At 40.6% G+C, this 27,858-nt stretch overlaps 4 protein-coding genes across 8 annotated transcripts; 1 reads left to right on the top strand and 3 right to left on the bottom strand.

Annotated features, from left to right (window-relative positions):
- Nucleotides 1–530: 530 nt before the first annotated feature.
- Nucleotides 531–2,067, bottom strand: LOC130691567 (uncharacterized). Of its 3 annotated transcripts, none has more exons than XR_009421421.1 (6): nt 1,786–2,067; nt 1,588–1,727; nt 1,333–1,516; nt 1,176–1,270; nt 925–1,098; nt 531–822 (listed from the first exon to the last, which is right to left on the bottom strand). XR_009421421.1 is itself a non-coding variant. In XM_057514700.2 (6 exons), exons 1-4 carry the CDS (start codon nt 1,847–1,849, stop codon nt 1,263–1,265), a joined length of 396 nt encoding a protein of 131 aa, XP_057370683.1. In that variant the 5' UTR covers nt 1,850–2,067; the 3' UTR covers nt 531–822; nt 925–1,085; nt 1,176–1,262. The 3 variants fall into 3 exon arrangements, 2 of the variants coding, with proteins under 2 accessions (XP_057370683.1, XP_057370619.1); XM_057514700.2 differs by having other exon boundaries at nt 925–1,085; XM_057514636.2 differs by having other exon boundaries at nt 925–1,014.
- Nucleotides 2,068–5,302: 3,235 nt separating this feature from the next.
- Nucleotides 5,303–7,474, bottom strand: LOC130690300 (protein shisa-5-like). Of its 3 annotated transcripts, XM_059496403.1 has the most exons (8): nt 7,140–7,474; nt 6,969–7,057; nt 6,841–6,908; nt 6,633–6,656; nt 6,143–6,270; nt 5,877–6,077; nt 5,760–5,840; nt 5,303–5,682 (listed from the first exon to the last, which is right to left on the bottom strand). In XM_059496403.1, the coding sequence occupies exons 1-8, from the start codon at nt 7,204–7,206 to the stop codon at nt 5,612–5,614; spliced, it is 729 nt and encodes a 242-aa protein (XP_059352386.1). In that variant the 5' UTR covers nt 7,207–7,474; the 3' UTR covers nt 5,303–5,611. The 3 variants fall into 3 exon arrangements, with proteins under 3 accessions (XP_059352386.1, XP_057369328.1, XP_057369390.1); XM_057513345.2 differs by having other exon boundaries at nt 5,760–6,077; nt 7,140–7,468; XM_057513407.2 differs by lacking the exon at nt 6,633–6,656 and having other exon boundaries at nt 5,760–6,077; nt 7,140–7,466.
- A 573-nt stretch (nt 7,475–8,047) lies between these two features.
- On the top strand, nt 8,048–9,883 carry LOC130690023 (metaxin-1-like). The gene is made up of 6 exons (XM_057513025.2): nt 8,048–8,257; nt 8,335–8,481; nt 8,541–8,810; nt 8,901–9,135; nt 9,198–9,346; nt 9,420–9,883. Exons 1-6 carry the CDS (start codon nt 8,171–8,173, stop codon nt 9,453–9,455), a joined length of 924 nt encoding a protein of 307 aa, XP_057369008.1. The 5' UTR covers nt 8,048–8,170; the 3' UTR covers nt 9,456–9,883.
- A 177-nt stretch (nt 9,884–10,060) lies between these two features.
- Nucleotides 10,061–24,726, bottom strand: LOC130690551 (putative transcription factor SOX-14). The gene is made up of 4 exons (XM_059496387.1): nt 24,273–24,726; nt 23,461–24,067; nt 11,097–11,966; nt 10,061–11,019 (listed from the first exon to the last, which is right to left on the bottom strand). Exons 2-4 carry the CDS (start codon nt 24,062–24,064, stop codon nt 10,643–10,645), a joined length of 1,851 nt encoding a protein of 616 aa, XP_059352370.1. The 5' UTR covers nt 24,065–24,067; nt 24,273–24,726; the 3' UTR covers nt 10,061–10,642.
- Between the last annotated feature and the right edge of the window lie 3,132 nt (nt 24,727–27,858).

Raw genomic sequence — 27,858 nt, 5'->3', positions numbered from 1 at the left:
ACAGCTAACACAGACAATGAAAGAAACAAATTTTGCAAAAAATATTTTATAAAAAAATTTTTATTGACAATTCTCTGCACATTACAATTATTTTTGCAACTTTAAAAAGGCACAATAGCCCTTTCAAATGTTGCCGTCAACCCAGGCAGGGGGAGACACTGCCTTGTTGACCCATCGGGGAGATTACCCGGTGATTGGCTAAGAGAAGCCGGAAGAAGAGCTGAAGATTTGGAACATTTTTACAGGAGCGATTAACCTTTAGTTCGGATTTGTGGGTAACCACGTCGCCCTCCGTGAACACATCATCGGACTAAGCGGAACCCCACGTCCCCTTTCCGGCTAGAGCCCTCCAAACCTCGGTATATGTTGTTTTTATATATACCGTACAGTAGGGGCATGACCCCCTACGGGCTTATTACGAGTCAAGGGGAAACGGGGCTACGGAAAGGAAGGGAGCCCAGATATGCACTTCAATTTTTTAAATATAAGATACCGTCTCGGGAATCCGAATGAAGTATAGAAATATCATGTCATCCATCCAATCATTACAATTTATTCAGTGTCATGCCCCAATCAAGAATTCTTTCAGATCCAATGTTACTATTAACCTACACTGAGAAAAGAAAAACAACACCATTAAGCATCTCAATTGTTGCTCATGTGACTTACATGACTCATAGATTCAACTTCTGACAGAAGCTTGGGAAAGGCCATACAAATTGTAGATGAAAATCATTGTATAAGGCTCTTGAATGATAAAATAACACCCGTAGAATGTTGCATTGTTGATAGTTGTGTTCCCAGTATGCTGAAAATCCTTTCCTATTGGATAAATTTTTTTTATAGATTAGACATGGTTGGCAAAAAGGAGGAGAAAAGCTTCATCATAAATTCAAAAATTTTTCAAGAAAATTCCTTTTATACCTAAAGAGTCCATGTATGATGTTAATCGCTGCAATGCCAGTGAAGTGAAACATCTTTATGGCCATTTAAGTACCCAGCTTCACCAACACTCTGAGCGTAAAGGACAAGTTGTTCTTTAGCAAGAGAAGCAGAATTATTTGAGACTTCTAGCTGTGACAGAACTATAAAGGATTGCTGTTATACAGGATTCATTCACACAAGATGGTACTTCTCATTAGACAATGTGCATACTCTATTACTTTACCTCATACCTTAATGGTAATGCACTCTCAGTGTTTTTTCAACTGTAGGCTGACTCTTCCATCCTGTAACACTTCCAGACTTGACTTGATCCCCTGCTAAAATTCTGTGAATGCAAAATAATAGCATTAAAAATACTTTTTCGATAGACAAAAAACCGAAAAGTACCTAATCCATGTTTTATGTTGAATTCATGCCATTTCTGGGTTTCCGTACCACACCCATTTTCGGCCCAAATACAGTCCCACAATTCTTCAGTTCCTTCGCTGCATGGACTTATTATTAACGATTCTTTTAGTACAGCACTAACAGAATTTAAATTTAACACACTGTCAGGTGGTGGACTGAATAACTAAACAATAAATAAATTTTTTTTTTAATTCTATACTTATTTTGAATTCTTATTTGAAAAGTTTTTGGTACCTGACTGTGTTCGCCTAATGCCAACTCATCCTCACGTTCAGTTAGGGAAGAGTTTTGAAAAACCTCCTTCACTGTTTGAAAACTGTTCCGTTCCAATTTGTTCTTTTCCCCTAGCTGAGCTTGTAGACTCAAAATTTGAGCTACAAAACACAAATGAATAAAAGCAAATAAATAGAATCATTACTTATTAGGCCTTACCATCCTTAGCTTTGCTGTTATCTAATATTTTGTGTTGTTCCAATAATTGGGCCTGCAGCTTCATAATTTGATCTAATAAACAATAATTAATAATTGAAAACCAATATAATAATGTTTATACTTAACATCCTTTTGTTGTATTATCTTATCCATTTTTCAATTGTTCCTCCAGCCACGCGTTATTCTCCATCCACGCTACTGAACTAACTGCGAATGGCATCCAATCAGTGTTTCCACTTTCCGCAAAGTGGTATCCCTAGAACGTTGCCAGACTGGGGACATAAATCCCTATTTTAAAAAAATAAAATCCCCAGAAAAATCCCTGGTACTTTCATGGCATACTCACATGGCCTACTATAATAACGGCCTGTCAGCGCGCAATACCTCCAGCGCCTAAAACTGCATTGCCAGAGGAAAAAAATGCGCTTCTTAACAAAAAAAAAATTAACAAAATCATTTTAATACCCCAAACCGAGCTCCACTTTCCACTGTTTGGTAACGAATGCAGAATTGAAATGTGTGGGAAAAACAGTGGAAAGTGGAACCTAGCGCGTGGCCAGCTTACGGTAGGAAAGGGAAAAAAGAAATGAATGGCTAGATTCGAACTCGGGTCCAGCTTATATATAGCTTGTTATATTGTTATATTGTTATATAGCTTATATATAGCTTGGAATCTGTTCTCTGCTGTTCTCTTCTCGCCAATAAATAATATTACCAAACATTCTGCTACTTAGCTAACCACTCTTTCATGCTTGAACTTCAACAACACAGCAGCAAACAGCAACACTAACAATAACCCTAATGGTGTTAGATACAAAAAGGAACAACAAAACTTACGGGTAGCGAATTGGGTCACATATCCCGATGATAAGCTGCCTGCATCCACGAGCCGTCTTTCAGGCCGTGGGGAGGCTAACGAACAGCCTACGTTCAACGATCACCTCTTCTCTACCTTTCAGCTTGTGGTTCGATCTTCAAGGTAGTGAACAACTACAGATCGATTTTTAGCCTGGCAAGGCTTTTTTTGCCATTTTTAGCCTGGCAAGGCTTTTTTTTGGTGTGCCATTTAGCCCCTTTTATAGTAGGCATGGCTCTTCTTTTTTCTCTTTTCTTTTCTCTTCTTTTTTTCACTCTTCTTTTTTCTCTCTTCTTTTTTTCTTTCTTGAATAGAAGCGTAGAATTTTGCGTCTTGATCTGTTGTAGAAGCTTGCGTAATCCGATGAATCTTGCGTATCTTGCGTATCTTGAATGAAGATTTGGAGGGAAAGGGAGGGGGAAATTGGCGGTGTCGGGACTTGAACCCGGGGCCTTCAGAATGCGAAGCGAAGGTGGTAACCACTGTGCCAGGACCGCACATCTCAAACAAATTTATTTTTCATCGACCTTCGTTCTAATAAGGAGCTATATAATATGTGACTAATAGTGGTGTCGTGCTATGGTAGGGCGTTGTGGTATAGCACTGAGATCATACGTCGACTGTCCGTGTTCGGTTCTTATAGACGCCATTGCTTCAAAAATTTTTTTATTATTTTTACAAATGTAAATAAAAAAAATAAAATAACCCATTTTATTTATTTTAGAACAGTATTAAATCGAACACATTTTTGAAGCAATTAACCAGTGCCCATCAAAGCCAAACAAGTTACCAGAAAAATTTAAATTGGCTATGGAAATAAAACCATCGGATTGCCCCATCACATTTGTTTAGTTAAGCAATAAAGATATGTTTTTTTCCAAAAATAATTGTCATCGAACTTTCAACGTTATAAAGCCTCAAGAGAATCACAGCGTTTCCCAATGAACAGTGTGTTGCTCACCTAGATAACAAAATTGTGTGAGAGGCCTCGGGTTCATCATGTCTCAACAACAAATTGTTCATCATGGTTGAACAAAATAGATTCGTAATTCCTACGTATATATTCTAGGAACTCTCCCCAGCTTTTGCAATTGGGTCAAGTGCTTGTCAGAAATTCAGTCGGAGACTTGTCTTAAAAAATTCGGCGTGCGATGTTTGGCACAGACGTTTGGAGGATCAAATGGAGTTCGTGGTGTATCCTAGTCAGTGTTACACGCCAGTACGCTACAGCGTTAGCGCGATACAGCAGAAAGTCGGGCTTAGATTGTCGGACATAACATTTTTTCCTATTAAAAAATAATATTATTAAATCTAGATAACTATACATGTATCTGATTAAAAATTTAGCAAGAAACACGAAAATGAAATTTGTTTTTTATTAGATTTATGGTTTTTGATGGTTTTTTGCGCTGTAGCGTACTGGCGCGCTAGTAATGATTTCGATTCGCACACACACTAATTTTATATTTTAGATTACTCCAAAACTATATACCCTACGTAAAAACAAATTCCATTTCCGTGTTCCTTGGTTAATTTTGGATGAGAATCATGTGTAGTTATCGAGATTTAATGATATTATTTTTTAACAGGAAAGATTTTTAAGCCCGAAAGATAAAGTAGGGCTTACTTTTTAACCCAACTTATACCGTTTTTTTACGTTTTATTAAAAAACCATGAGTCCCACGAGAAAACAACTCTCATACTCGTGATGCCCGTTCAATTCTGCATCAGAACCATGTATTTAAAGCGAAATCTAAAATTTTTGCCAAAATTGAAAAAGTGAGAAGGCCTTTCCACTTTTGTCAAAATCGGAAAAATTCGAAATCTTTCGGAAAGCGATGAAAATCTCACAGTATAATTCAATTTTAACGCTGATTCAGAGAATACCATTTGTTTTTTTGATACCATTTCATATTCGTGATGCCCGCTTAATTCTGCATCAGTACCATGTATTTAAAGCGAAATCTAAAATTTTGTCAGAATTGAAAAAGTGAGAAGGCAATAGCCTTACCACTTTTGCCAAAATTGGCCAAAAATGACATCCCTTGGAATTCGATGAACATCACACAGTATAATCAAAATTTAACGCTGATTCAGGAAAAGCCACTTGTATTCTTGTCATGTTAGCCGTTTTTTAATTACACCGAATATTCGTGCAAAAAACAAGAAAAGTCGGTTTTATTTTGTCCGGCCTAAAAAATTTTCTGCGAAAACCGGAACTCATCGGAATTCGTTGAATATTACATTGTACTCAAATCGAATGCTGATTCCGATAACAGTGTTACTTTTTTTTATTAAGTCAACCGTTCTGATAATATACCGAAAATTTCTGCTGCATTGCGCTAGCATTATATCAATTATTTGGTTTATTTATGTGCCTTATAAATTTGTGAATTGGAAAGACGTTTAACAACGAAACAAACCACGGCCTTCGAGTAGCAGTTGACTCCCAGGCGAATAGGGAAACCACCATTTACCATTGGCATCTATATTTATTCAGTTTTCGACTGAACGCTTTTAGTGGCTTAAAAGAGATTCACCAACTATCTATCTTTTAATTTGTAAAGCGTGGAAGTTTTGCAGAATGAACAATAGTTAGCAACTAAAGCTTCCTAGCTTAAAAAAAAACCGTAGAGCATGCATAGCATAACTTGAACATGACGAAATTGGTAACAAATTTATACGCGAAATCTTGTATAGACATCACATGAAACAAGGAAACCTGAAATGGTCACTTTGAAACACCAGAATAAAGCGAGAAAAGGGCAGGAAAAGAGAAATGTCGAATAATGGAAGTTACAACGGCAGAAAAAAAATTCGCACAACAAAAAGGAGATTCTTTCGAGACTCAGTAATGTACACGTTAGAGAGAAAAAAAAAAGGGTTTCCTTGAATCGTGCAGTTACAGTGTAACCAATCTAGAATAGAGTAATACCCTTAAAACAACGCTAACCCAAAACAAAATTGAAATTAATATCCAGGATTATAAGCAGCCTGTTTTTGATATGCGTCTTGAGACCCAGGATATGGGGGCGGCTGATCTGTAATTTAAAAAATAAATAACCATTGCGACAGATACATGCGATAAGAAATCAGGACTTGAACTATTTATTGTTACCTGAATAGTACCCTGGTTGAGGATGACCAAATTGTGTTTGGTTAGCTGGACCAGCATTTTGTGGATAGGACGGATAGCCCGGTTGGGGAGGATAACCAGGCTGAGGAGGATAACCAGGTTGTGTTGGATAGTTAGGCTGCATGGGATAGCCAGGTTGGGGTGCATAATTCGGTTGCATCGGATACCCAGTTCCTTGATTGCCACCCGGTTGGGCTGTAAATCCTACAGAAGGGGGGCCTTGTGCCATTCCTGCGCCAGGAGCAGGAACGACTGTGACATTAACATTAGAAGGCCCTGTTGAATTTGGTATTGCAGTGGCTGGGAAAGATAAGATCATGAATCATTGGTAGCAGAACTTATAATATAAATGTAGAATACATTACATCGGTAAACAGTTCCACCTGTTCTTCGCTTATAAAGAATGCAACAGGGACAGATGCAGCAGCATATTACAAGGAGAATGATCACGAAACCAATAACTCCAGCGACAGTAGCAATTATGGAACCAATACTAAAGAAAAATAGGCGTGAGCACATTTAATCCAAGTTACGTAACATATAATTTATGGAAGAACATAAGAAATTAACAAATCTTAAATATTATTAACAGGGAAATAGCGAGAAAAAAAACTGTTTTGCAGCATAACACGCATAATTTAAACAACATGTAAAAGTATGTGACATCAGATCCTTTTAGATGTTAACCAAGCTGAACTGTTGGTACCAAATATCAAGGTTAATATGAAGTATTAAAATTATGCTGTAGGAAAGATGCATGCTGCCCAACAGACACCAAGGCTACCACGAGGTTACACAGGATATCTTTAGCACATTTTGTACCATTAGCAATAAAATCTAAACTTGAAAGCTAACCTTTTCAAAGGGTTCCTCAGGGCACTTGTTCCATTCCACATATACACACATAGATATGTATTTATATATATATATATTTTTCATTATCCATCATTTAATGAAAACAAATTATATGAAATATTAGAGCTACGATTTAGGACTTGATCAAGAAAACCCAATCATAAAATTTTGCTAGACAAAAAAAAACAAAAACGGAACAGATACTAACTTGTCTATAGTAAGTCCTCGGCAGCAAAATTCCCCTCCAAGGTCATCATCATCTCCACAACAGAACACCTAGGATGAATGATATGCAATAGCAGGCACCAGCTTGAAATTTTAGTTACAAAAGCTTACCATGTCAGGAGTTTGTCCTGGTTCTGGGCAGGTAAAATAGCTTTTGACTCCAAATATACTTTTTCTTTTGCACATTTTATAGCCATCAGCTGTAATCACAATAATTGTACAAGAATACATTATGAAAATTAGCTTTCATTGTAAATGATTTCCGTTCTTGGGGTGACTTACCATTTTGTACACAGACTATAAATACAATCATGAAGGCTAACACTGATGCAAACCGAAGGTTTGCCATTTTCACTGAAGTATCTGGGAGTGGCAATCCAACGTGATTTTTTGGTTCTAACGGTGTCAGACTAAGGGGAAAACTATTTGTAAACAAATTGAGATTCCAAGAATGACGAATGACGAACGAATGAATGACGAATGAACCAGTAATGATGATCGAAATATTATTCTTTTGTGTTTCGATGAAATTTCCTGTTCTGTCTAGGTTCCTTAAACTTATTTCATTCTTAGAGAACGACGGTTATGGAGTTTGTGCACAAGTTCTGCCAATGACGAGAACGAATACTATAATAGCCAGTAGGGACGTGAAGACGCATGCAAGACTTCCGAAGGTTGAGAAGGAGGAGTACGTAAAGTGCGGGGTTTCAGTGCAGAAACCAGAAATTTGTATGTATTTTTCATTTTCTCGGGAGGATAATGGGCTTAGTTTCCGCGGTTTACCACTGGAATTTGATCACGGTAATTACGTATTAGCCAACGTACAGTGTATTCGTTCAGAAATAAATCAGTAATAACATTTTCCGCTGAAAACGAACCATACAACAGTCGTTCAATCATCGCTCATACAAAAGCGTGCAAAACCTTGAAAATGATACCTAACAAGCAAATTTAAGTTTTAGCGGTAGCGATGTTAGGCCTTTTTATTAAGTTATAAACACAAATCAAGAACTCAGTACTTTACTTGATGAATAACTTTAAATTATTTTCGGTAGAATGAAACTAACAAGCAGGTGGTATGTAGTGAAAAGGAATTTTAGAGTTTGTCTTTGAGTTTTTTACGACGGATAGGCATCGTTTTGTTGGAATATAATACATGAGACACGACTACCACTAGCAGACCCGACATTCGCATGTGAAGCTAGCAGACGATTCTACTTGCTGAAATTGATCGAACATGTTAAGTCTGTTGATATTGTTTTAAAAACTCTGGTTACAATTGTTGTTTAAAGTATCTCTATCCAAAAAATTCCATGGCTTCAAACCCAGTTATGGAACTTGAAATTTGGAAAGGTGAATGGGGGTTACCCTCAGTTGACGTACATTGCTTAGAAGTCATGGTGAGAGAGAACTATCGTTAGAACTAGAAACTATTTGATCAAATTCTACCTCAGAAATATGTTATTGTGCCTTATAGACTTACGCAAAATTCTCAGGGACACCACTGAAAACTAGATCGACCAATAACCCCTTTAGAACACCTAATGGATCTTTACCAGTTTTTCAACATCAAAATGAGTGCCTGACAAAATTTGGAGAAATTTCTGCGTACCTCAGAAAGAATGTAGGCATTTATTCATATTCATTGCATTTTAATCTATGATTTCTTAAATTTTCAAATAGAATCATAGCGCCGATTTTGAACTCTCTCCCAAGCAATGTGCTGAAGCATTTGCCTTTACACATCTAATCTATGAGAAACTAGTCCCAGCACTTCAGTATGTGTGGTGGATTGATGCAAAAAACTTTGTCGAGTTCAGTCGCCCACTATATGCTAAACTCTTGCCATTCCCATTGAATTTCTACTATCCTGGGCAATATGAAAAAAATGCTAAACAGTTAGCAATGTCATTGTATCCTGAAGAGGATGATTTATCTGTAATTGAAACCGCTGTAAGTTATCACTGCCATAGAATTTCAATAGTTTATTTTTGTTTTATTTTTGTTTTATTTTTATAATCAATCTTTGCTTTGTTTCTCCAGGTGTATAGGCAAGCTGATGAATGTTTGTGTCTCCTAGCAACTAAGCTTGGAGAAAAAGAGTTTTTCTTTGGACAGTCTCCATCATCATTAGATGCTGTAGTATTTGCTCATCTTGCCCCCCTATTGAAAGCTCCATTGCCAAGCGCTGCACTTCAAAACCATCTTAAAGCATGTACAAATCTTACTCGTTTTGTGGGGCGTGTTTTGCAACGATATTTCCCTAACGAAATCAAAGGTATTCTGTGGTCTGAAAGATATACGTGTGATTTCATTTTACAGATTATCTTTCTATCATAGATCATGAACAGGCAGAACGCAAAACTACAAAGCAGGATAGTGAATATTCAGATCCCGAATTTCCAAACAAGTTGCGGAACATAAGCATTGCTGCACTGATTTCGCTCGTCGCCATGACAGCATATGCGATGTCTACTGGCATTATACAGGTTATTTGTAATCCCAGCTTGATCAGAGTCGATAAACCACCTGCTATATTGGTTATCGTTTATTTTTATTCAGGTGGTGCCAGCAGACGATGGCGAAGATGAAGACTGATTGCACGATACCAATAGGAGGGCTAGCGCCCGTACTCATTCAGCTTTTTTTAGTAGGCAAATGTGATCAAGTCCAGCTTAAAATGAAAAAGAAAAGCCGTTCCATGCCATCAGTTGAATAAATCTGTGTGTATTTAGTCATCAAGCCCAACAAGTAAATCAAAACATCTTCGTTCATAAGGGAGCGATTACCGGGTCGAAAACAAAAAACTCCGAAAAAATAGTCTACAAATTTTGGGAAAAGAAAACACAGACGCAATGAATAGGATACGTACATTTGGACTTTGGTAGATCTACGCAAAGAGAAAAGCGTTCTTGATGCGGGTTCGGCTGCGTGATTTTCTCGATTGCAGCCCGAATGAGGTTCTCATGCGTAGCATACGGCAGGTATTACAAGATGACTCGTGTATCTCATACATATACCTTTTATCAGGGGAGAGGGGAGGGAGGGAGGAGGGGCTCTGTTCTGCCACCAACTGGGAATTGCTTCTTGTAAAGCTGAAACTATATCATTTTCGTCTGTTGCTATTCGTAATCTTGAAAGTGAACGTGCATGCATTTTTGTATATGAAATAACCCGAGACAAACGCTCTTGTCATCGGCGATAACTAAATCCGTTGGTGATCAATTTCTTCATTTTCTTATTATGCACTTCAAATCTTATTGGGGAAATTTTTTCGTCCATCATGCTATTGCCATTGCGTCATTGTCTTGTACAGCGCCGAAACTTTCCCAACCAAAGACTTCAATCAAATCCAATGAAAAATAGACGATTCTACAGCGAGTCTTAAACCGATGTTGAAAAACGCAGGAAGTAAATGTACAGTTGAACAATATTTGTTCTTTTTTTTTTAATTATTACGTTACAAGACAGAATGAATGGGTGAAAAATAAAGATGAAAGGCGGCCATCAAACTCAAATGATGTATAATCATATCCTAGAAAATATTCGAATAGGGGCTACACATCCTCGTAAAGTTACAGAAGTGCATTAAACAAATACATTTGCTCGAACTACGGATTACAGCGCTCAAACAGCGCACAACTGGGACGTCGTCAAAGGACCTCTTTAAAGGTGGTTTAGGAAATTTGAAGTACTGTATAAATTGAACTGTTTTCGTGCCTAGCTGCACGTACTGTACAACTAAGATAGGATTTTGCTCAACAATCGGCAGATTTCGGTGGAATTCAACAATCGTAATAGACGGAGCGCACGTCAGCCAGAGCGGAACTGAGACTAGAGCCTGCTGCTGGAATGGTTTCGTAGATTGGCTCCGATTTCATCAAAATGTAGTCGTTAGTATGAAGGCCGGCGCCGTTCTCTTTGTGGCCGTCAAATTGTTCCGCTGTCGACTGGCCGTCGTTCATGTTATTGCTAACGTGACCCATGCCAACGTTGCCGACACCTCCGTAGAAAGAGCAGTTGACACTGGTCGCGTGATTCGCTCCGTACCCGCTGAGGTATTTGTCGAACTCTGATCGATCAATATCCCCGTCAATGAACTCTTCTGGCACCACAGAGGGCAGATAATGTTCGCCCATTCCCCCTTGGTTATTATTTGATCCTGTGAAAAAGAAAAACGTTTCAATAAAAAATCCAATCCGAAAAGAAAAAAACATTCATTTTCAAAACTAAGCCTACCGTTTTCGCATCGATGGTAATCGCGGTTGTAATCGGAGCAGGGTTCGTTGGGGTAACCGTTGTTGGTCATGTAAGACTGGGCGGGGTTGTAGAAAGAGCCACCGGTCGGCTGACTTGCTTGGCTCGAGTTAAAGAATTGCGTCCCACCACCGTACGGATGGTTTCCGCCGCTGTTCTCCGGTTGCTGCTGGTGGGGATGGACTCCTCCGCCCATCATGGTCGGACGGTAGGGGTGCGACACGCTCCGAAGGAAGGCCGAAGCCGACGAGAACTTGTGCACCAGTTGGAAAACAGCCCCGTTTTGCTGTTGTTGTGATTGCTGTTGTTGCTGGCGTTGATGTTGCTGAAGCTGATGCTGTCGCTGAAGTTCCTCAGGATGCTGCAACTCATCTTGCTCCATCGGAGACATCTCGGGAGTCGGGAGAGAGCCCAGGCAATTGGACGGATGGATAGTGTTGGATTTGGAATGACCTTTGGCATCTATCTTGGAGATAACCATGTAAGGTTCAGGACTGCCCTGTGGGGATGAGTCCGGCGTCTGGAGTCCACCATTGCACAGTTCGCGATGCGGCTGGAATGCGTGGCTACCGGAGGAAACGGGCTGCCGACCGTAACAGACATCATGGGGTATCTTTGCCGTTGTGCTGGACGGTCGATCGACAACAGAATTCAGTTCCACTTCGACACTCTTCTTGCCACCCGCCGTGACTGCCGGTGTGGCCGTCGCCGTCCCGCCGCGCTTGACCTGCTTGCGTCTCCTTGGCCGGTACTTGTAGTTGGGGTGTTCCTGCAGGTGGATCACGCGCAGTCTCTCCGCTTCCTCGACGTACGGCCGTCTGTCTTGCGGTGTCAGGCCTTTCCATTTCTTACCTGCAATTAAGAAAACAAAGAATAAGTTAAGGTCGTACGACTGCACATGTTAAAAAACATTGACATGGAACAAGCTGGACAATATTCGGAGCAAAAATAGGACGATAAAAACAGAAATTCGTTTACAAAGACATTACTTCGATATTTAAAAAAAGGAATTCAAATAATCATTAGTTGATAAACCTTTGTTCATGGCTAAAGTGACCTAACATATCGAGAGGGTCTCCTGTTTCGGAGACGCTATTTCATGGCTATTTAAGGAATCGATGGAGAAATATCTCTGCTTAGTTCCTACAGCGACAAAGAGTCTTTCTACTAATGTCGACCTCTTCGTTTTTTGACGTTTGATTTTATCACAAGATTACATGACCTCATCGTATTATTTTTTAAAAGCAAATTACAGAACAAAAAAAAAATGTAAGATTAGGCAACGTTTAACAAATGCGTCTCGGTTTGACATGTTAGTTTGTCGTGCAAGACGATAATCAAACATTCGGTGCGATGAACTGAATCGTTTTGACAAGCTCGTTTGGCCTTGTTCGATTACTTGGTACTTAACTGGTGGTGCACACACAAAAGAAAAATGCCAGACGCAAGAGTTTTTATAGGAGTCTGAATATTTTCGCGCTAGTTTTATATCTCGAAATAAGACACCCGTCGACGAAATAAACAAGGCTTGGGGTGGTTCTTGCACTTTTTCTTAATGAAAAAAATAATAAAAATAATAAAAAGGAGAGAGAAAAAAAGAGAACGAAAACAAAAACAACAACAAGAGAAAAAAAAAAGTATATAGAAAAGATTTCCTATTGTTTGTCCGCAAAGAGATTCATGATTATTTTTACGATCTTAACTCTCTCCCTCTTCTCGGCTCTTTATGGTTTTTAATCAGAGGCCTCTCTCTCTCTTTCTTTTTCGCTTCGGTCTCCCTACATGTGTCGGCTGGGGGGCTGCAAGATAGGCTGTGTATGTGTAGTCGTTATCACGCAAACCGTTAATTACACTCGTTATATTCGTGTTCCGGAGTCATAATAATCTGTGGATGGTGTACGTATATGCGTACGTCTATCTGCACACGTTTTGCAGATGAAACTACCCCCGGCAGTAGGACGTGGAATCGTTTGGATGCTTACAAGGCGTACACCGGGTATTTTGGCGCGACTGTTTGATACTGTTGAGCAACCATCGAGCCAAACCACCATTAGGTAGTACTTCGCCCTACCCCCTCCTACCCTGCGTCGCTCCATCCAAAGTCAAGTGGCTGCTGTTGGATCATTTACGAGCGGCTTTAATGTCAAGTAGCTCTATAAGAAAACCCTTTTATTTCGTTTTATTGCTTTTAATGGCCCTACGCGACGACTACCGAATAAAAAAAAGGCGAAGGACTCTTTAAAATTAACGTTGGCGTTCCCGCCACGGCGCGGGAAAATGTTTGAAATCCAGGTCGATCTTCTTTAGAATTTCTCACTTCTCCGATTTCATTCCTTTCATGTTTTTTTTTCTTTTTTTAGTTTTCTTTTAGCCTAGCGTCATCTTTTCTTCTGTACGCTTTTTTTTTTAATTTTAATTTTTTTTTTTTTTTGTGTTTTTACTTTTTCGAATAGAAAATTCAAAATTGAAAAGAACGAGAGAGTTTTTTCGGGACAAAGTTCCGATGTCGCGACTCGCAGCAGCGGGAGTTCTGTACGCGGTCTTTTTTTTCAATACTATTCTTCCCTATAGCCTTTTGTATTGTATCATCGAGTCAAGATCTCTCTCCCTCTCTCTTTCTTTCTCTTATTTTCTCTCTTTTTTTCAGTTCTGTCTATTTTCCTAGCACTGTTGTTATTTGCCGTCTTTTCATGCGCCCTCAAGAGTTTCATCTTTTCTTTCATCTTCTGCCACTCTCTTTTTGCCTTTTCTGCCTTTTGCCCCTATTCACTTTTCCATTTTTCTACGGGTATTCATCGTCCTCATTTTCCTTTCCTCCGTCACCTGACAGCGATTGAAATCTTCGGGAATGAGGCGATGGCGATGGCCACATTGACGCCACTTATGGACGCTCTTTTTCGTCCGCCACATGCACGACACATCCATAACCACCAACTGGCAAGACAAGATTCGCTCAGCGACATGTCGCCATTACTATTAAAGCTCGTCAACTTGTTGCCCAACACGACGTCCGAGTCTTAAGTTAGAGCTCGCGACCCCGACCGAGGTTATCAGTTCGCGCCCGTCTCGAGGCCAGCTGACACTAACAGCAACGAGCTCTTGTGTCGTCTGCCGATGGCCGTCAACCTCCCCACCCCTCTCACAAATCGGTTACCTTCTCTTGTATTTCATCTTGATTTCCTTTCTTTCTCTCTCTTTTTCTCTCTTTTGTTTTGTTTGCCTCTCTTTTGTTGTTGGTGCTGTTGTTATTGGACGTGACCGGTGTCTCCGGGAGTAGAGAGCAAAAAGGGTTCCGCGGGGGTGCGGCGTCACGAACGGCCAACTCCAATCTTTTGACTGGCGGGGAGAACGAGTCCTTTTTTTTTTTTTTTCTTAATGTGAAAAAATAAAAGACAAAAAAAAAAAAAAAAAAACAACGAACATTCCCTCAATTTGTTTGTTGTTTTACAAGTTTTCTCTTCTATTCGTCAGGTCTTTTAAATTTGACAAGCTTTTAAACTGTCAAAAGAGAGAAAGCGAGATACGAGTTGAAAAGCGTCACCACCGAACTGTGACTATTAACTCGTTCATTCAACCAACGAGATGAAAATGACATTTCTGCCTTCTTTATTGCCAGGTCTGCCGCTTCGTCATATCTTAATAAAGTGTAACGAGGTATCTTAATAAATGGTACGGGAGTTGTAGAAGAACCTGATGGAAAACCTGTCCTTAAAAGCCAGTGAGAAATGGAGGGAGACAAACGAAACTGAGTATCACAAAAAGCAACTCGGCGTATCCGAGTTTGGAATCACAAGTTTGTCGAATCGCTGATTAGTTGAAATACATTTACAACACAATGTGAAGAAAGAAAATGCCCAGATTTTTATCGAATCCCCGGAACCCACCGATGAGAATTTCAGGTGAGCCGTGCGGCGAGAAAGAGAAACAAATAATCGCTCATCACTTCATCAGTATTCCAGCAACTATAAATTTCACACGCCGTCCTCTTCTTCAGCTTTCCTCACTGAATACGCATTTCTCTCATCTTGCCGAGATTCACGTTGTTTTCTTTAGCCGTCGTCCCCACTTTTTTTTCCTTTGGTTGATTCGTTGACGTCTTTATTCTTCTCAAATGTTATTTTTTGTTTAGCATCAAGTGAGTTGGTGATGGTGGTGGGAGGAGGGAAGCTGCGCGCTGTGTTTTGTCATCGACCACTTTGATCGATTATCATCTGATCGATCGTTTCGACACGACTGGTTTTTTTTTTCCCTCTCTTCTTCTCTCTTCAATTCACGTCTGATTTTCTTTACACTTGTCTGCCTATTTTCCATCATGTTGTGGTTCTTATATAAGTACGCTTTTTTGATTTGATTTCTGGCATGTCCCCCGTAGTATGTTTATATTTTTCTTTTATATACAGTAGATATGACTTGCTGACCGTTTGATTATGCCTTTGCTTCGCTCTCTGTCTTTCTATTCGGCACCATCCGTCGGAGTCACACGGACGGGAAAACACAAAATTTTAAGAGTCGAAAGCAGCTATAGACGGAACGGAGGGAGAAGAAAAGAAAGAGAGAGAACAACCACAGAGTATGGAAACCGGTAGAAACCTGCCATTCCGGTTCGGCAGGAATGCGCTTTATCCCGAAATTCCCAGAAAGCCAATGGTGAAGACGACAATCGCCGCAACTCGCAGACACGCAAGCACACATACATAAAGGCGCTCTTACGTTTTGATTAATTAAACTCATCAAAGAGGCGAAAAGAAATCGCAATAATCACGTAACAGGAAAAAGAGAGAGAAGACCGCACGGCGGCGCATAAGGTTAAGTGGCATTCACGCCAGCGTGAGCAAGCCCCTTCATCTAAATTGCACAACAGCGCCAAGCAGCGTCGTTCCGATTCTTCCAATGACGTTTGTTCCTTTTGACGATCCAACAAAAAACTGACAGTAGGGAGGATTTTTGATGTGAGCACGTCTATCTTACTCTTTTCTTAAAGAAAAAAAGAAACAGTTTTTTAAATTTATTTTACTATTATTATTTTCCTTTTTTTTTTTTTTTTCGTTTTTGACGAGTTGCGATACTCCCGGCCGCAACGGTGCGCCGTTCGTCATTGTGAAATAACCATCAGGTTAGATATATAGGCCAAAGTTACGACCGTTTAGCCAGCAGGGGATCCCGGTAAAGAACGGGAAAGAACACATCTAAATACCGAACGAACTCTTTCATAAAGCCCGTTGGCACGGCTGCGAGTCAAAGGGGGGAAAGAGGGAGGCCACACGCATCAACCTCACACGCGTTTTATTTGTTTCTTTCTTTTAAAAAACCGACCGAAGTCAATAAGGGAACGAAAAAAAAAAAAAGAGGAAAATGTTTTGTTGAGTATCGGAGCCGGCTCCATCACACACAAGTTTAAGCCACACCAGCACGTCTGTATCGGCGTCCCAATCTGGTTTGGGTTATGGTTACGGCCATGGCTTCGAGATTGCAATCAGCCGGGGTATCGCATCAATACTCGTGTCCTTATAACTAATACTTGGGTCCACGTAAATTTTTCTCACTTTTCCTTTTCCTTTTTATTTCTTTCCTATTTGTTAAAAAAATTTCATTTTCATGTTTTCTTTCTTCCATACTTTTCCCATTTTTGGCTCGTTCTCGTATTTCGAGGTTATCTCTGCCTCTTTCGTCTTCTGCTTGACTTTTTTAAATATTCCTTAGCACGAAAACGTATGGACTCAAAGAGACAAATGAAGAAGAACGGGCGAAACAACAAACGAGATGCAACAGGCGATGCTCACGCGCGATTGAGTACAATCGCTCAATTTCTCAAACGGCTAACTAATTTAGCAAGCACACATTGAAATCTGCTTAGAAACTAAAAAAAATGACAATAAAAAACTGATGCCGACATATCGCGAATGTGTATCTATAGATATTTGTTGAAGGTGGAGAAGACCACAGCAATGGGCCGTCGGCAAATCGCCTGAAAACTTGCTTGAAATGACACGCCGCGTGAAAAAGAAAAATCCCGTGTTTCGAATACCAAAAAAAAAAAAAAAAAAGGAGGAAGATAAATAAATTTAAATCCCACAAAAATTACAAGAAAAATATAAATAAATAAGAAGGGGAAAAGGTAGCCCTAGTGAGGTGCTGTGGTCTGGTCTGTAATCACGAAAAACTTGACCGCAAATGAGGCTCCAATTTGTCCCCTTTACCGTGCGGGCTCCCTCACGAAACCCGCCCAAGCTTTAATTTCCCCCCGGTAGCAATCAACCAGTAGACCGATCTCATACAGAGTCGTCAGTCACACACACACGCACTGGACTTATGCAACTCGGTAATTCGGCATGACAAGAGTGCGTGTGTTGCGTGTTTCACAATGCTCCATAAGAAAACCAACAAGAACAGCAACAAAATGAATTAGAATTACTCGTCTTTAATGAAATGGAAATCAGGTCTTTTTCTCCCCTTTCACCTTTCACATAAGCGCATCTTATCTTTTTTTTTTTTTTTCATCTGAACGTACACGCCGCTGTGACGTGAAATTATCCCGCCGCGTGGAATAATGAAACCTACACTTGCATGGCCGATGAAAGAAAAAAAGAACTAAATAACAAAAAAATGAAATCCTGCCGCTATTTCTGTGTCTAATTATTTAAAAAATTAGTTGTACATAGGTGTCGTAGACGTCCAGTTGTAGAGGTATAGGTGTTGTCTCTGGCAACTCTTCGTTTCTCGGGCGAATCGGTGCTCTAATCACGTCTGCGTTCAGCCTCGGTTTCGTTCTAATTCTCCCTAATGATCCGTGTTATATAGATACTTGTGTGTTGTTTTTATACGGGTGTAAAAAAAAAAGCCTCTCTTTTTCTAATTTCTTTTGCCTTTCGTTAACGATTGCCAGTACCGCAATTACATTCAATTAGCAATTGCCCACCGTCATTGTAACGGGCTAAGTTTCGAGCCTTGTTTAGAAAGAAAAAAAAAATGTGTTTCTATGTATGCGTGTGTGCAATGGTTGTGAATTGGAAGTAGCAGAAAGTGCGCCGGGAACTGTTGTGGATCCGCAAGCTTTGCGTGACGACGCCTTGATCGGGTTGATGAAATTTCATCTGCTGGATGTGCGACGCGTACGATTTATCTTCGGTTAATAAATGTATATCTAATCTATTTACTGGATTTGAAGGCTTTATATATTCGTCCCGTCGAATATTTCAACGATTCCAGCGTGAAAAAAAAGGCGTTCTGCGTAAATAATATCTGAAATAGAGAAAGATAGCAAGAGTGCGTGTGTGGACTGTGTTCGGCGGCTTCGTGCGCTCTCATTAAGCAAGCGATCGGCAGACAAGCAGGGCAATGGTATGCTGGGCCAAGATCAGTGCATTTCAATCAAGCGTGTAGAAAATGCCGATCCATGGCCATCCTCATTTATGTATCACCCGACTTCGACGCTCTCTTCTTTCGTATTCGTTTAGGTTTTATTTTTCCTTTTAAACGTTATAGATGTGATGTTCTCTCTATCCCCATGAGTGCATTGCGGCCACTGACGCACGGGCCGACGTAATCACGAAAAGCCCCGAGCCCAAACTTTTAATCGTTGCAGGACGTAACACATTTTTCCTGTTTGCCTTTCGATATTTCGGTTCGAGCCATTCAATTAACCTGTGAATCAATAAATCCTGTACGGCTTGACACAAGTCCGTCCGGTTTTCTTTTAAACAGCGTTTAGGTCGTGTAGGGATAGCGCCTTTTGCATATCTTAAGCGTAAATAATCCCAGTGCGTAAATGAAAAAGCTTTACAACACCGAAGATGACGGCATCGAAATATGACAATGAGTTACGTCATCATCGTCTCTTACGGGATAGAAGTTGATAACAAAGCGAGAGCACACCAATAAGGATCGAATTCGAACGGATGGGAGAGAAAAGTAGGACACGTTATGTCTATTTATACGTCTAAATATATACACCCCCGTTTGATATTCCAGTTTCAATGCGGCCATTCGTTTCGAATAGAGAACAAAGTCTATTTAAACATTTATTTTTCCTGCATCGAAATTTTTGTGCAACGTGCGTGATTTGATTGCTGGCGGTGGCACGCGAGTAAATGCATGGCTACTATCAGTTGTACTTCGAGACCACACGTGCCTTCCAATCTGAAATGAGTGGAAACAATACAATACCGGCAGAACGAAGCGCATGAACGACTTAACAGTACGAACGTTGGTCATTCTTTCATTCAAGATGTAAGCACGCGTGATTTCAATTTGTAAAAAGATCATAACAATTACAAAACGAAAAAAAATGGCTGCTTTGGTGGTCAAATATAGACGAACTAAAACATTCCTTCAAGGACGGCATCAAACTGTACGGTGTGTATGTAAAGAACGTGTGCGCATCGGCATCGGAATTGAGTTAGTCCCGCATGGAGCCGTCCAAGTCGCCGTGTAGACGGGTGTTAATTATTTCGAGGCGTCTGAAAACATTTGTTTTGAATCTTATTTGACCTTCTTGCCTGTTTTTCTTCTCGGCATTTTTCGACGTGTTTATTACCTTATAGATGCGAGTTCACTCCCTTTAATAGTTTCGGCCTTCTCGTCTCGCTCACCTCGGTACATCTAGCCTACTTATTGTACGCGTGTTACATACACGAACAGGCTTGTCTCGTTAAGGGCAGGGAGGCTTTAGTTTACGGCGGCCACAATCCGATCCAGATCCGCTCATTAAATTAAAAACGGAGAAGGCGAAGCAAGTACAGCATCGAATCGAATGATCAAGGCAAAACCGAAGAACATGAAGAAGCGTCTACGCCTAACGGTATCCGACTGCTGCGAACCTTCTCTTAAAAAAAAAAAAGCAAAATAACTGACTGGTGTTTATTTTCTGCTTTCGCCAACCCGACACATTTTGGAACGGATATGCACCGTCGTCATCATGGCCTGTTCTTAGAGCTACGCAAATTTCTTTACCTCATTTCATTTTTTTTTTTTTTGCTGGAGATCCTGCATGAAAAAGAATGAAGAAAGAAGAGAGAGAAAAAAAGGTAGAAGGCATAGGGATGATTAGTGTTGTGAATTTTCACACCGGTTCCAACCGACGAGTCCCCTTCTCTCTCTTCTCCCTGTGTTTCCTAAATGGTCGCCCTCGATGGCAACGGTAATGATCGACGATGGGAACCAGGTCAGTCGCTGGGGAAGAAAACGCCACCATCTACCTATCGTCAGTCCTGTAGATAGTACAGTACATCCACCTCTTCCGTTCCTTTTTCTTTTTTTTTTCTGCTTCCTTCAGGTTCTCTTTTTTTTTTCTGTCTCCTGGAGAGGTCGCACAGGTCAAAGAAGAAAAAAAAAAACAGGCGTCCCAGTCGGAGCTTTACTCTCCTACTAATCTCTCTCTGGTTCTCTGATTTTCTTCTACCTTGTAAAGAGAGTCTTTGTCATCACCTTATTTTTTTCTCTGTGTTTTATTTCTTTATTTTTTTACGGTACGACGACGTCGACGGACGGAAATTATAGCAGAAATTTTCTCTTCCAGTAACAATTTGTTTGTGTAGAAAAAAAATCTTTTCACGTCAGCTCGTGTGCAGTTTGACTAGAGCGACGTCTTCATATGCGCTCGTTTCATTATAGGCCAACGACAGGGACAGACGTACAAGACAACTGCTATATAAGGTGAAAGAGAGGGGGGTTCTTGTTGTTGTTGTTTTTCTTTTTAATTCTCAAATCGTCACAACTGCTAGTTGCGCAAGGGCTGTGTGTGAAAAGACCCAAATTGAACGATACGCTGAGAAAGGAAAAGAGGTGAAATAAGGGAGTTCCAAAGAGCCAGGTGCCTCAGTTATGCAGCACATATCACACGAAGATATTTCAGCGTTTGGGCGGATTCGAGAACGATATATTAGCGGCTATTCTTTATCATTTTGTATAAATATATTCAAAATGCCATTTCTTTCAGGCTTCATGTCTCTCGGTGCCGAAGCAGTGCTTAAATACGATTCCGTCTCTCATTTTTTAAATAAAATTTTTATGATTCGAGGCTTTTCTTTTAAGAAAAAGAAATATACAGTATATGTATAAAAATGGAACCCCTCCCACTCCCCCGGATGAATTAATGGAGAATAGAGGGCACCCAGCAGGTGGGCCCCCGTCGAGTTGTGTGTCTCGGGGGCGAAAAGAAAATACGTGGCCTCTCCGCCTAGACATTCAAATTGCCCGGCGCATTACGCACTTAGCAACTTAGTATATTTCTACAGACACACAAATATTCACCGGCTATAGTTGTGAATTATCCCTGGCAATAATTCGCATTCTAACCTAATTCTAATACTTGATGTTTTTGCGTTTTTATTTACATCACAAGGGTAAGCCATTGCCAGTAACAGTCTATAAGACTAGCTCTATAACTACTTAACAACGGCATGTGACAAAGTTTGAATCAGCACGCCAAACGACAGCCACATAGCAAAACGATGAACAAAGAACAGGTGAATGGAAAAATGAGCGACGATGTTTGCAGATAGTTGCGCCGATTTGAAGTAATTTTCGGTCTTGTCGCTGGCCCCGAAAGCAAAAAGAAAAAAAACGGGAAGATTTCAAAAAGAAAAAGGCATTAGGGAGGAAAAATAAGAGCGTCCCGTTCAGTTTTTTTTTTTTTTTTTTTTTTTTTTATTTTTTTGTTTCCCACGTTTTCTATATCGGCGCAGATGTAGCGCGACGACAGACTGGGAATTGTCACCTGACTAGCGCCTCTTTATAGAATAACAGGTGCCGTTGAGTACCAAACACTGATGTGGTACACAGCTATACGCACGATGGTAGCCGCGTAGCAGTAATAGTTGCTATCAAGTTGCCTATAGCTTCTGCAAACTCCTCTACAGCCCTGTGTTGTCCGCTCGTTGGGCAGGCAATCGTAAAAATAAAAAGCACATAAACACACTTAACGAGAGGACCACCCTATATAACTGTTCCAGATTGACCAAGTCGGCGTGACTCGACGATTTCACAACAACGGCAACGAGCGAAGCTAAGGCATATAGGCAGCATAACCAAAAAGAAAGAAACAAAACAAAAACGTTCAGGCCAAACATTATATCGCATCCGAATTAGGCCATGAGAAAGGTTTGCTCTCTCTCTTTTTCTCTCCCCTAGTCTTCGTTTACTCCCGTCCAAATAAATAAAGAAAGAAACAACGTGAACATAGCGCACTAAGCGGCCGCGCGAGCGCGTTTCGGATATGCAGCAAAATGCTCAATCAGCCGACGAATTATCAGAGAAGCTCTAGTTGCTAATGGATTTTTTTGTTTTATGTTTCTATTTTCTTCTTCGAACCCTTTGCTTCTACCTTTAGGCTCTCTGGCCATTGGCTTGCTTTCGCACGTTGGGTGTAATATGGAACTCGCTATTCGTTTACCTTATCCCTTCCATCAATTATGATGCCACCATATGATGTAACACACACGCAGTTGTGTGTACAGAAACGTACGCGAATGGATTTGTTTACCAGGTGAGCACGACTTTTTTTTTCTCGGGCTGGTATGTCGTCATGGCATCCAACAACTGGCGCCCGGTAAGATTCAGTTTGACAACAGCATTTAAAATTTTTTTTTTTTTTTTGGGGGTCTGTAGACGAGCCAAGCTCGTTAGGGCAAGAGCTAAGAGAACGTGTGATATTAAGGCAGCGTGTGGCCCGTTTAAAGATCAAGTGAATCAAATGATTTACATTTATTCTTGAAAAAAAAAAAATGAGTGGGATTTTTAAATTCTTACCAGCCACCATCAGAGACCGGCTGTCCTACCAAATACGGGATAATTACGGACTAGGTAGCCGGGCAGAGACCCCCTCTGTGACAGGACTACATTATCCCCATCTTTTTCTATCTATATACATCTATTCTATTTTTTTTTCTATTTAATTCTACGTTCTGCGATATCGCAAAAAAAAAAAGCAAAAGGCATAACGAAAACATTCGATTTATCTTGCGTTATCTTTTCTTTCCGTTTCACTTTGTAAAATTCGGACGATTTTTATATACGGGCGATTAGAACGGACAAGAAAAGCCCACATCGCTGGACTGGGGAGTATGTGAGCCATCATTGGAAATTGACCGCGATTACAAGTTTTTACACACACGCAACACACACATACGGCAAATGTGTAAAATACCTTGCCGATATAACAAGCGCGTTTCGACGTTGCGGTGCGCTAATCTCCGAGTAATTCAAGGAGAGAAATAGGGAGAAAGGAATGCGGTCATCGGAAGTATCTAACGATCGTGCCAAATGCTTCGAACAACGGCAGACAAACATAATAACAAGGCGGGACTCTCTCACCCAAAACAATTTTGCGATTTCCAAAAATCAAACTTACCGAGCATTTTGCTGAGGTCGGCGTTGTGTAGGTCGGGATTCTCGTCGGCCAGCCGTTTGCGCTCGACTTTGGCCCAGACCATGAACGCGTTCATCGGCCGACGGACGCGCTGCTCTCGGGCCTTCTTCTCGTTGGCGGCCGCTTGCTTGCTGCTGATATTGCCACTGCCACCTTTGACGGCCGCCACGTTGGGCATCATCAGTCCGGCTGTTTGATTCCAGCACATCTGATCCTGGCCCATCATCTGGTGATGTTGACCGAGATAACTGGCTGGTCCTTGCTGGTGGTGATGAAGCTGAAGCTGTTGAGGATTCGGGTGATGTTGCGGCTGTTGGACGTGATTCCGCCCTCCCATCGCGTAACCGTTGAATTGCGATTGTTGTTGCTGTTGTTGGTTGACGGGCCGGTTGTTGTAATAGACGGCCAATCTTGACTGGCCGAGATAATTGCCACCTGACATGGCTGCCGAAGACGAAGGTGACGGTGGTAAAGGCGGTGAATTGAACTCGAATCCGGTTTGCATGTTGTTATTACTGAGGCTAGCCGAATGATGTTGTTGGATGTTGTTGTAATGGACAATGCTAGCCGCTCCGAATTCTTCCATTTTCTTCTTGTTTTTTTGTTTTTTTTGTTTTTTCCGGAAAGATTTGAAGATTTTTCAAATGAACACGAGAAGGTGGGAAAATAAGAAATAGAAACAAGTTGGGTTCAGTTTCAATTAAATGCGATCAAACAATCAAAGGAAAGAAAAACAGGAAAAACGATCGTGAAAGTAAGAGGAAACGCAAAAATCCGATGACAAATCGACGTACCTTCAGTCGATATCTGATCGTCACGGTTAGTTAACTGTCGAAACTGGTTTGAACGGTTCGAATGCACCTTTTGTAACCTAACGAGTCCGGCACATGATATGTATACTATTTCTTGTTTCTTTAATGTTTTTTTTGTTTTTTCTCTCTCTCCCCCTCTCTTCAGTTATGGATATCGTTTTCACTAAGGGTATTTGAAAATCCCAACTGGTAACCATTAACTGGATTTGTGTTTTTTTTTTTTTTTTTTTGCAAACAAAAAACAGAAAACACTTGCGAATCGTGCAGTACAAGATGTGGGCGAAGTCCGCGATTGAACGAAAAAAGTACCGAGTTGCCTCTGTTTCAGAACAATAAAGAAAAATCACGAAACAGTTTTGTTCGATTTTCTGAATGGCGGGAGAAGCTGACGAACGGACGTGGTTTTAAAAAAAAATTGTTTTTGAAACGAATAAGGAGCTAGGTGCGCGACGACTTGCAACACAGCCAAGAGCTACAGGACGACTGACCAACAAGTGGTTCCACCTCCCAGGGTCCCAGCTCTTGCTGGGTTCGAAACGTGCGGGCGGGTGGGCTCATGGCCTCTGGCGTCACGCAACTCGCGGCGCGTATAGGCCACAACCCTCCCTTCGTTAAGCGAGCATAGCTTTCGGTACACTGTGCACAAGCTGCCACTCGCACGCAGTGGCGTCGCCGTCAGAAAAACTCGGCCGTACGAAGGACTTCAATTTTTCTTTTTCCTCTTGCCGTTCGGCAATAGAGGCACCGCTACTTGTTCGTTTCGTAGATAAATACACGCAATAAGTTGAGCCACTTATTTCAACCATTTCTAAATAAACTGGCCGTTTTCGGCCCGGTCGCTAGGATTTTCATTCACGGCATTTTAGTTATTTTTTTTTTTTTATAGGGAAATGGGACAATTGACTTGGGATACAAGAAAAAAGAAAAACTTGGCGTGATATCCAAACTTCCGAAGAGTTCAATTTGGTGTTTATGCCATTCGCCTAAATCAATATGCTAATGGACGCATTTCTATGTTAAACTGGTTATCAAGGTGTGGATGTTTTCCCTAAAATGACGTTGGGCCTATTATTGTTTTATCATTTCTCTTCTTTTGCTTTTCTTTTTAAGTGCACGTATGTTTGTGAAAGGCCATGAATATCCATCGGATCGCACGGATTACCGGGGATACCGAGTAGATCAATTTCATGACCAATCAATGCGCAGTAGTGAATTGTCCCAATTTTTATATTCGTCTATCCATTCTACGAAAGAAGAAAACTTTCCTGAAGAGACATTCAACATCACGTCGTTGCATCTCTACTGGAACGCCCCTGGTCGCGGTGTATAGACGGAAACCGTATACTTTTAATATACGGAAGATTAAAAAAAAAAAAAAAAATTAACAACGAACCTTCACAAAAAAAAAAACAAATGACACGAAACAATTGTATTGGGTTAAAGCTATTCTGTTTTGTTCGTTTTTTTTTGTTGTTGTTTTGTTTTTTCCTGATAGTTTGGTTTGCCTATATTTGATGTGCGGACATACGGTACGCGTCCGCAATCCTTCTTACCCTCGAGGCCAAAGAGAAAATAGTCATTGTAGGTCTAATAGTTACTGAAATGATATTCTTGCGTTGAAATGAGTTGGCCGTATTATCCAATCGAAACCTAAAAATGGAGACAAACGGCAGCTCCGGTAACGCGGTGGAAGCCGAAAATACTCCGCAGGCACAACGACCAAAAAGAAAAAGAAAAAACACAAAGAAAAAAATAAAATGTTGTAAGAAAACATGTGAGTACGAATTAAAAATGTCCGGATGTTTCATTTCGATCCATCACTTTTCAGCAAAAAAATGTCGAAAAATTTCGTTCGTTTCAAAATGGATTCGAACGCAAAAATGTTTAATCGCTTGGTTTACATCGTGATGGTCTTGAAACTTCACTCCGAATACGAAATTTTGAACGGATACGGCTGTATACAGCACGTGAACGAAGTTGATTTGTATTATTTATCCCCTTTACATTTTGAAAGGGAATGAAGCAAAACGTTGCTAGCATTTCGGAGAGCCAGTGACAAATTAGCAATCCATTACACACGGGGTTCCGTTTTAATTTTACATATTCACCCTCCTGCCCCCTTCTTCCTTAATCTCAACTTGAAGCCAGTTGTATTTTAAAGAAATATACGTTACCAGCTTTTCATGGACACGTTTGAAGGTAGCTCCCCCCTCCATCTTTCCTTCTATTCCGAGTTCTCTGAGTTCCTCACGTAATTCTTGGAGTGTACCAACAGTCGAAACATTCATTCATTTTGTGTTTTTTTTTTTTTTTTTCTCTTTCTTAAACACGCAGTTTCGTATGAATTGGTTGCGTCTCCCCTTGGAACAGTAGAACTAGCCATTTTTGTTGTCTGTGATTGGGAATGGACGTTAGAAGAACATAACACTAAGGATGGAAGGGCCAGCCATCGTGATGTCGGAGCATGGAACACGAGGGGGGGAAGGGTGGTTTCGGACAACATGGCACTTCCGGTCGCCAGTCTCGTGCAGAGTCGCGAGCTCCCTCCACTCTCTCTTTCCATACAGTGTACATATATATGTGGTGCGCTGTATGCATAATAAGGGCCACCGCCCGTTGCTGGATGTTAGACTTACTTTTTTTTTTTTTTTATGTTTTAAGAGAACTACTGCATACACACACTAGTACACTCTCCTATATCTCGTATACACCAGAACTTCATTTTCAACTCTATTCTTTTTTTAAACATACGTACATTTAAAAAAGAAAAATAAATGTGTAGCAACTCGACTGCAGCTGTAAAACGACACCGTGCGGATGCTTGGCGCTATGTGTGTGTACTAGGGGATTGTAAAATGCATTGGCTAGAAAAAAAAAAAGACAGGGTGAGGTGCGAGACAGAGGAAAAAAAAAAAAAAGAAAGAAAAATAGGATGGATGGACTGACGGACGGTGAGGGGAGAGTACATGTCTAACAAGCGTGGTATATATACAATCCGTACGTTCGTCATCATTAAGTAGCTGAAACGAATTCGGAAGCCCCACCTATACAATCTGTGATCATCGCTGTTATGCTTGTTTGCTTGATGCCGGAGAGAATTTTTTTTTTCTGTTGGGATTTATTCCAGTATCCGTTCAGACGATTCCCGACCGTTATATACCTGGTGGTATATACTGTACTTTATATGCCGGGTGTTTTGGAACAGTTCCCTGAAATACACTGCCGGATGGCGAGTCAGTGGGTGCGACACAGCAGAGAACGAGCAAAACTATTATTATTATTTTTTTTTTTTTTTGTCACTTTAATTCGTGATGGACAGAAATGAGCATGGTATGCGCAACCGCCAATCGCTTAAGGCTGGAATTCGGGTTCGTTAAGGAAGAAACTCTTTTTTATAAACGTTTATTTATTTTTTTTTTTTTTGGTATTCTTGTTGGGGGGTTTGCTTCCTTCATCTCTGCCATCCTTCCTCATTTGGCTATTTAAAAAGAAAAAGGGAAAGATGAAAAAAGAAAATCCGAAACAAACGAGGCAGTAGGTGTGAGCCTATAGGTCTCGCCTATAATAT

This window comes from Daphnia carinata, chromosome 7 (assembly GCF_022539665.2).
Source record: "Daphnia carinata strain CSIRO-1 chromosome 7, CSIRO_AGI_Dcar_HiC_V3, whole genome shotgun sequence".
Classification (NCBI taxonomy): Eukaryota; Metazoa; Arthropoda; class Branchiopoda; order Diplostraca; family Daphniidae; genus Daphnia; species Daphnia carinata.
The sequence above is the reverse complement of the archived record's forward strand: the minus strand, read 5'-3'. Positions and strand labels throughout refer to the sequence as shown.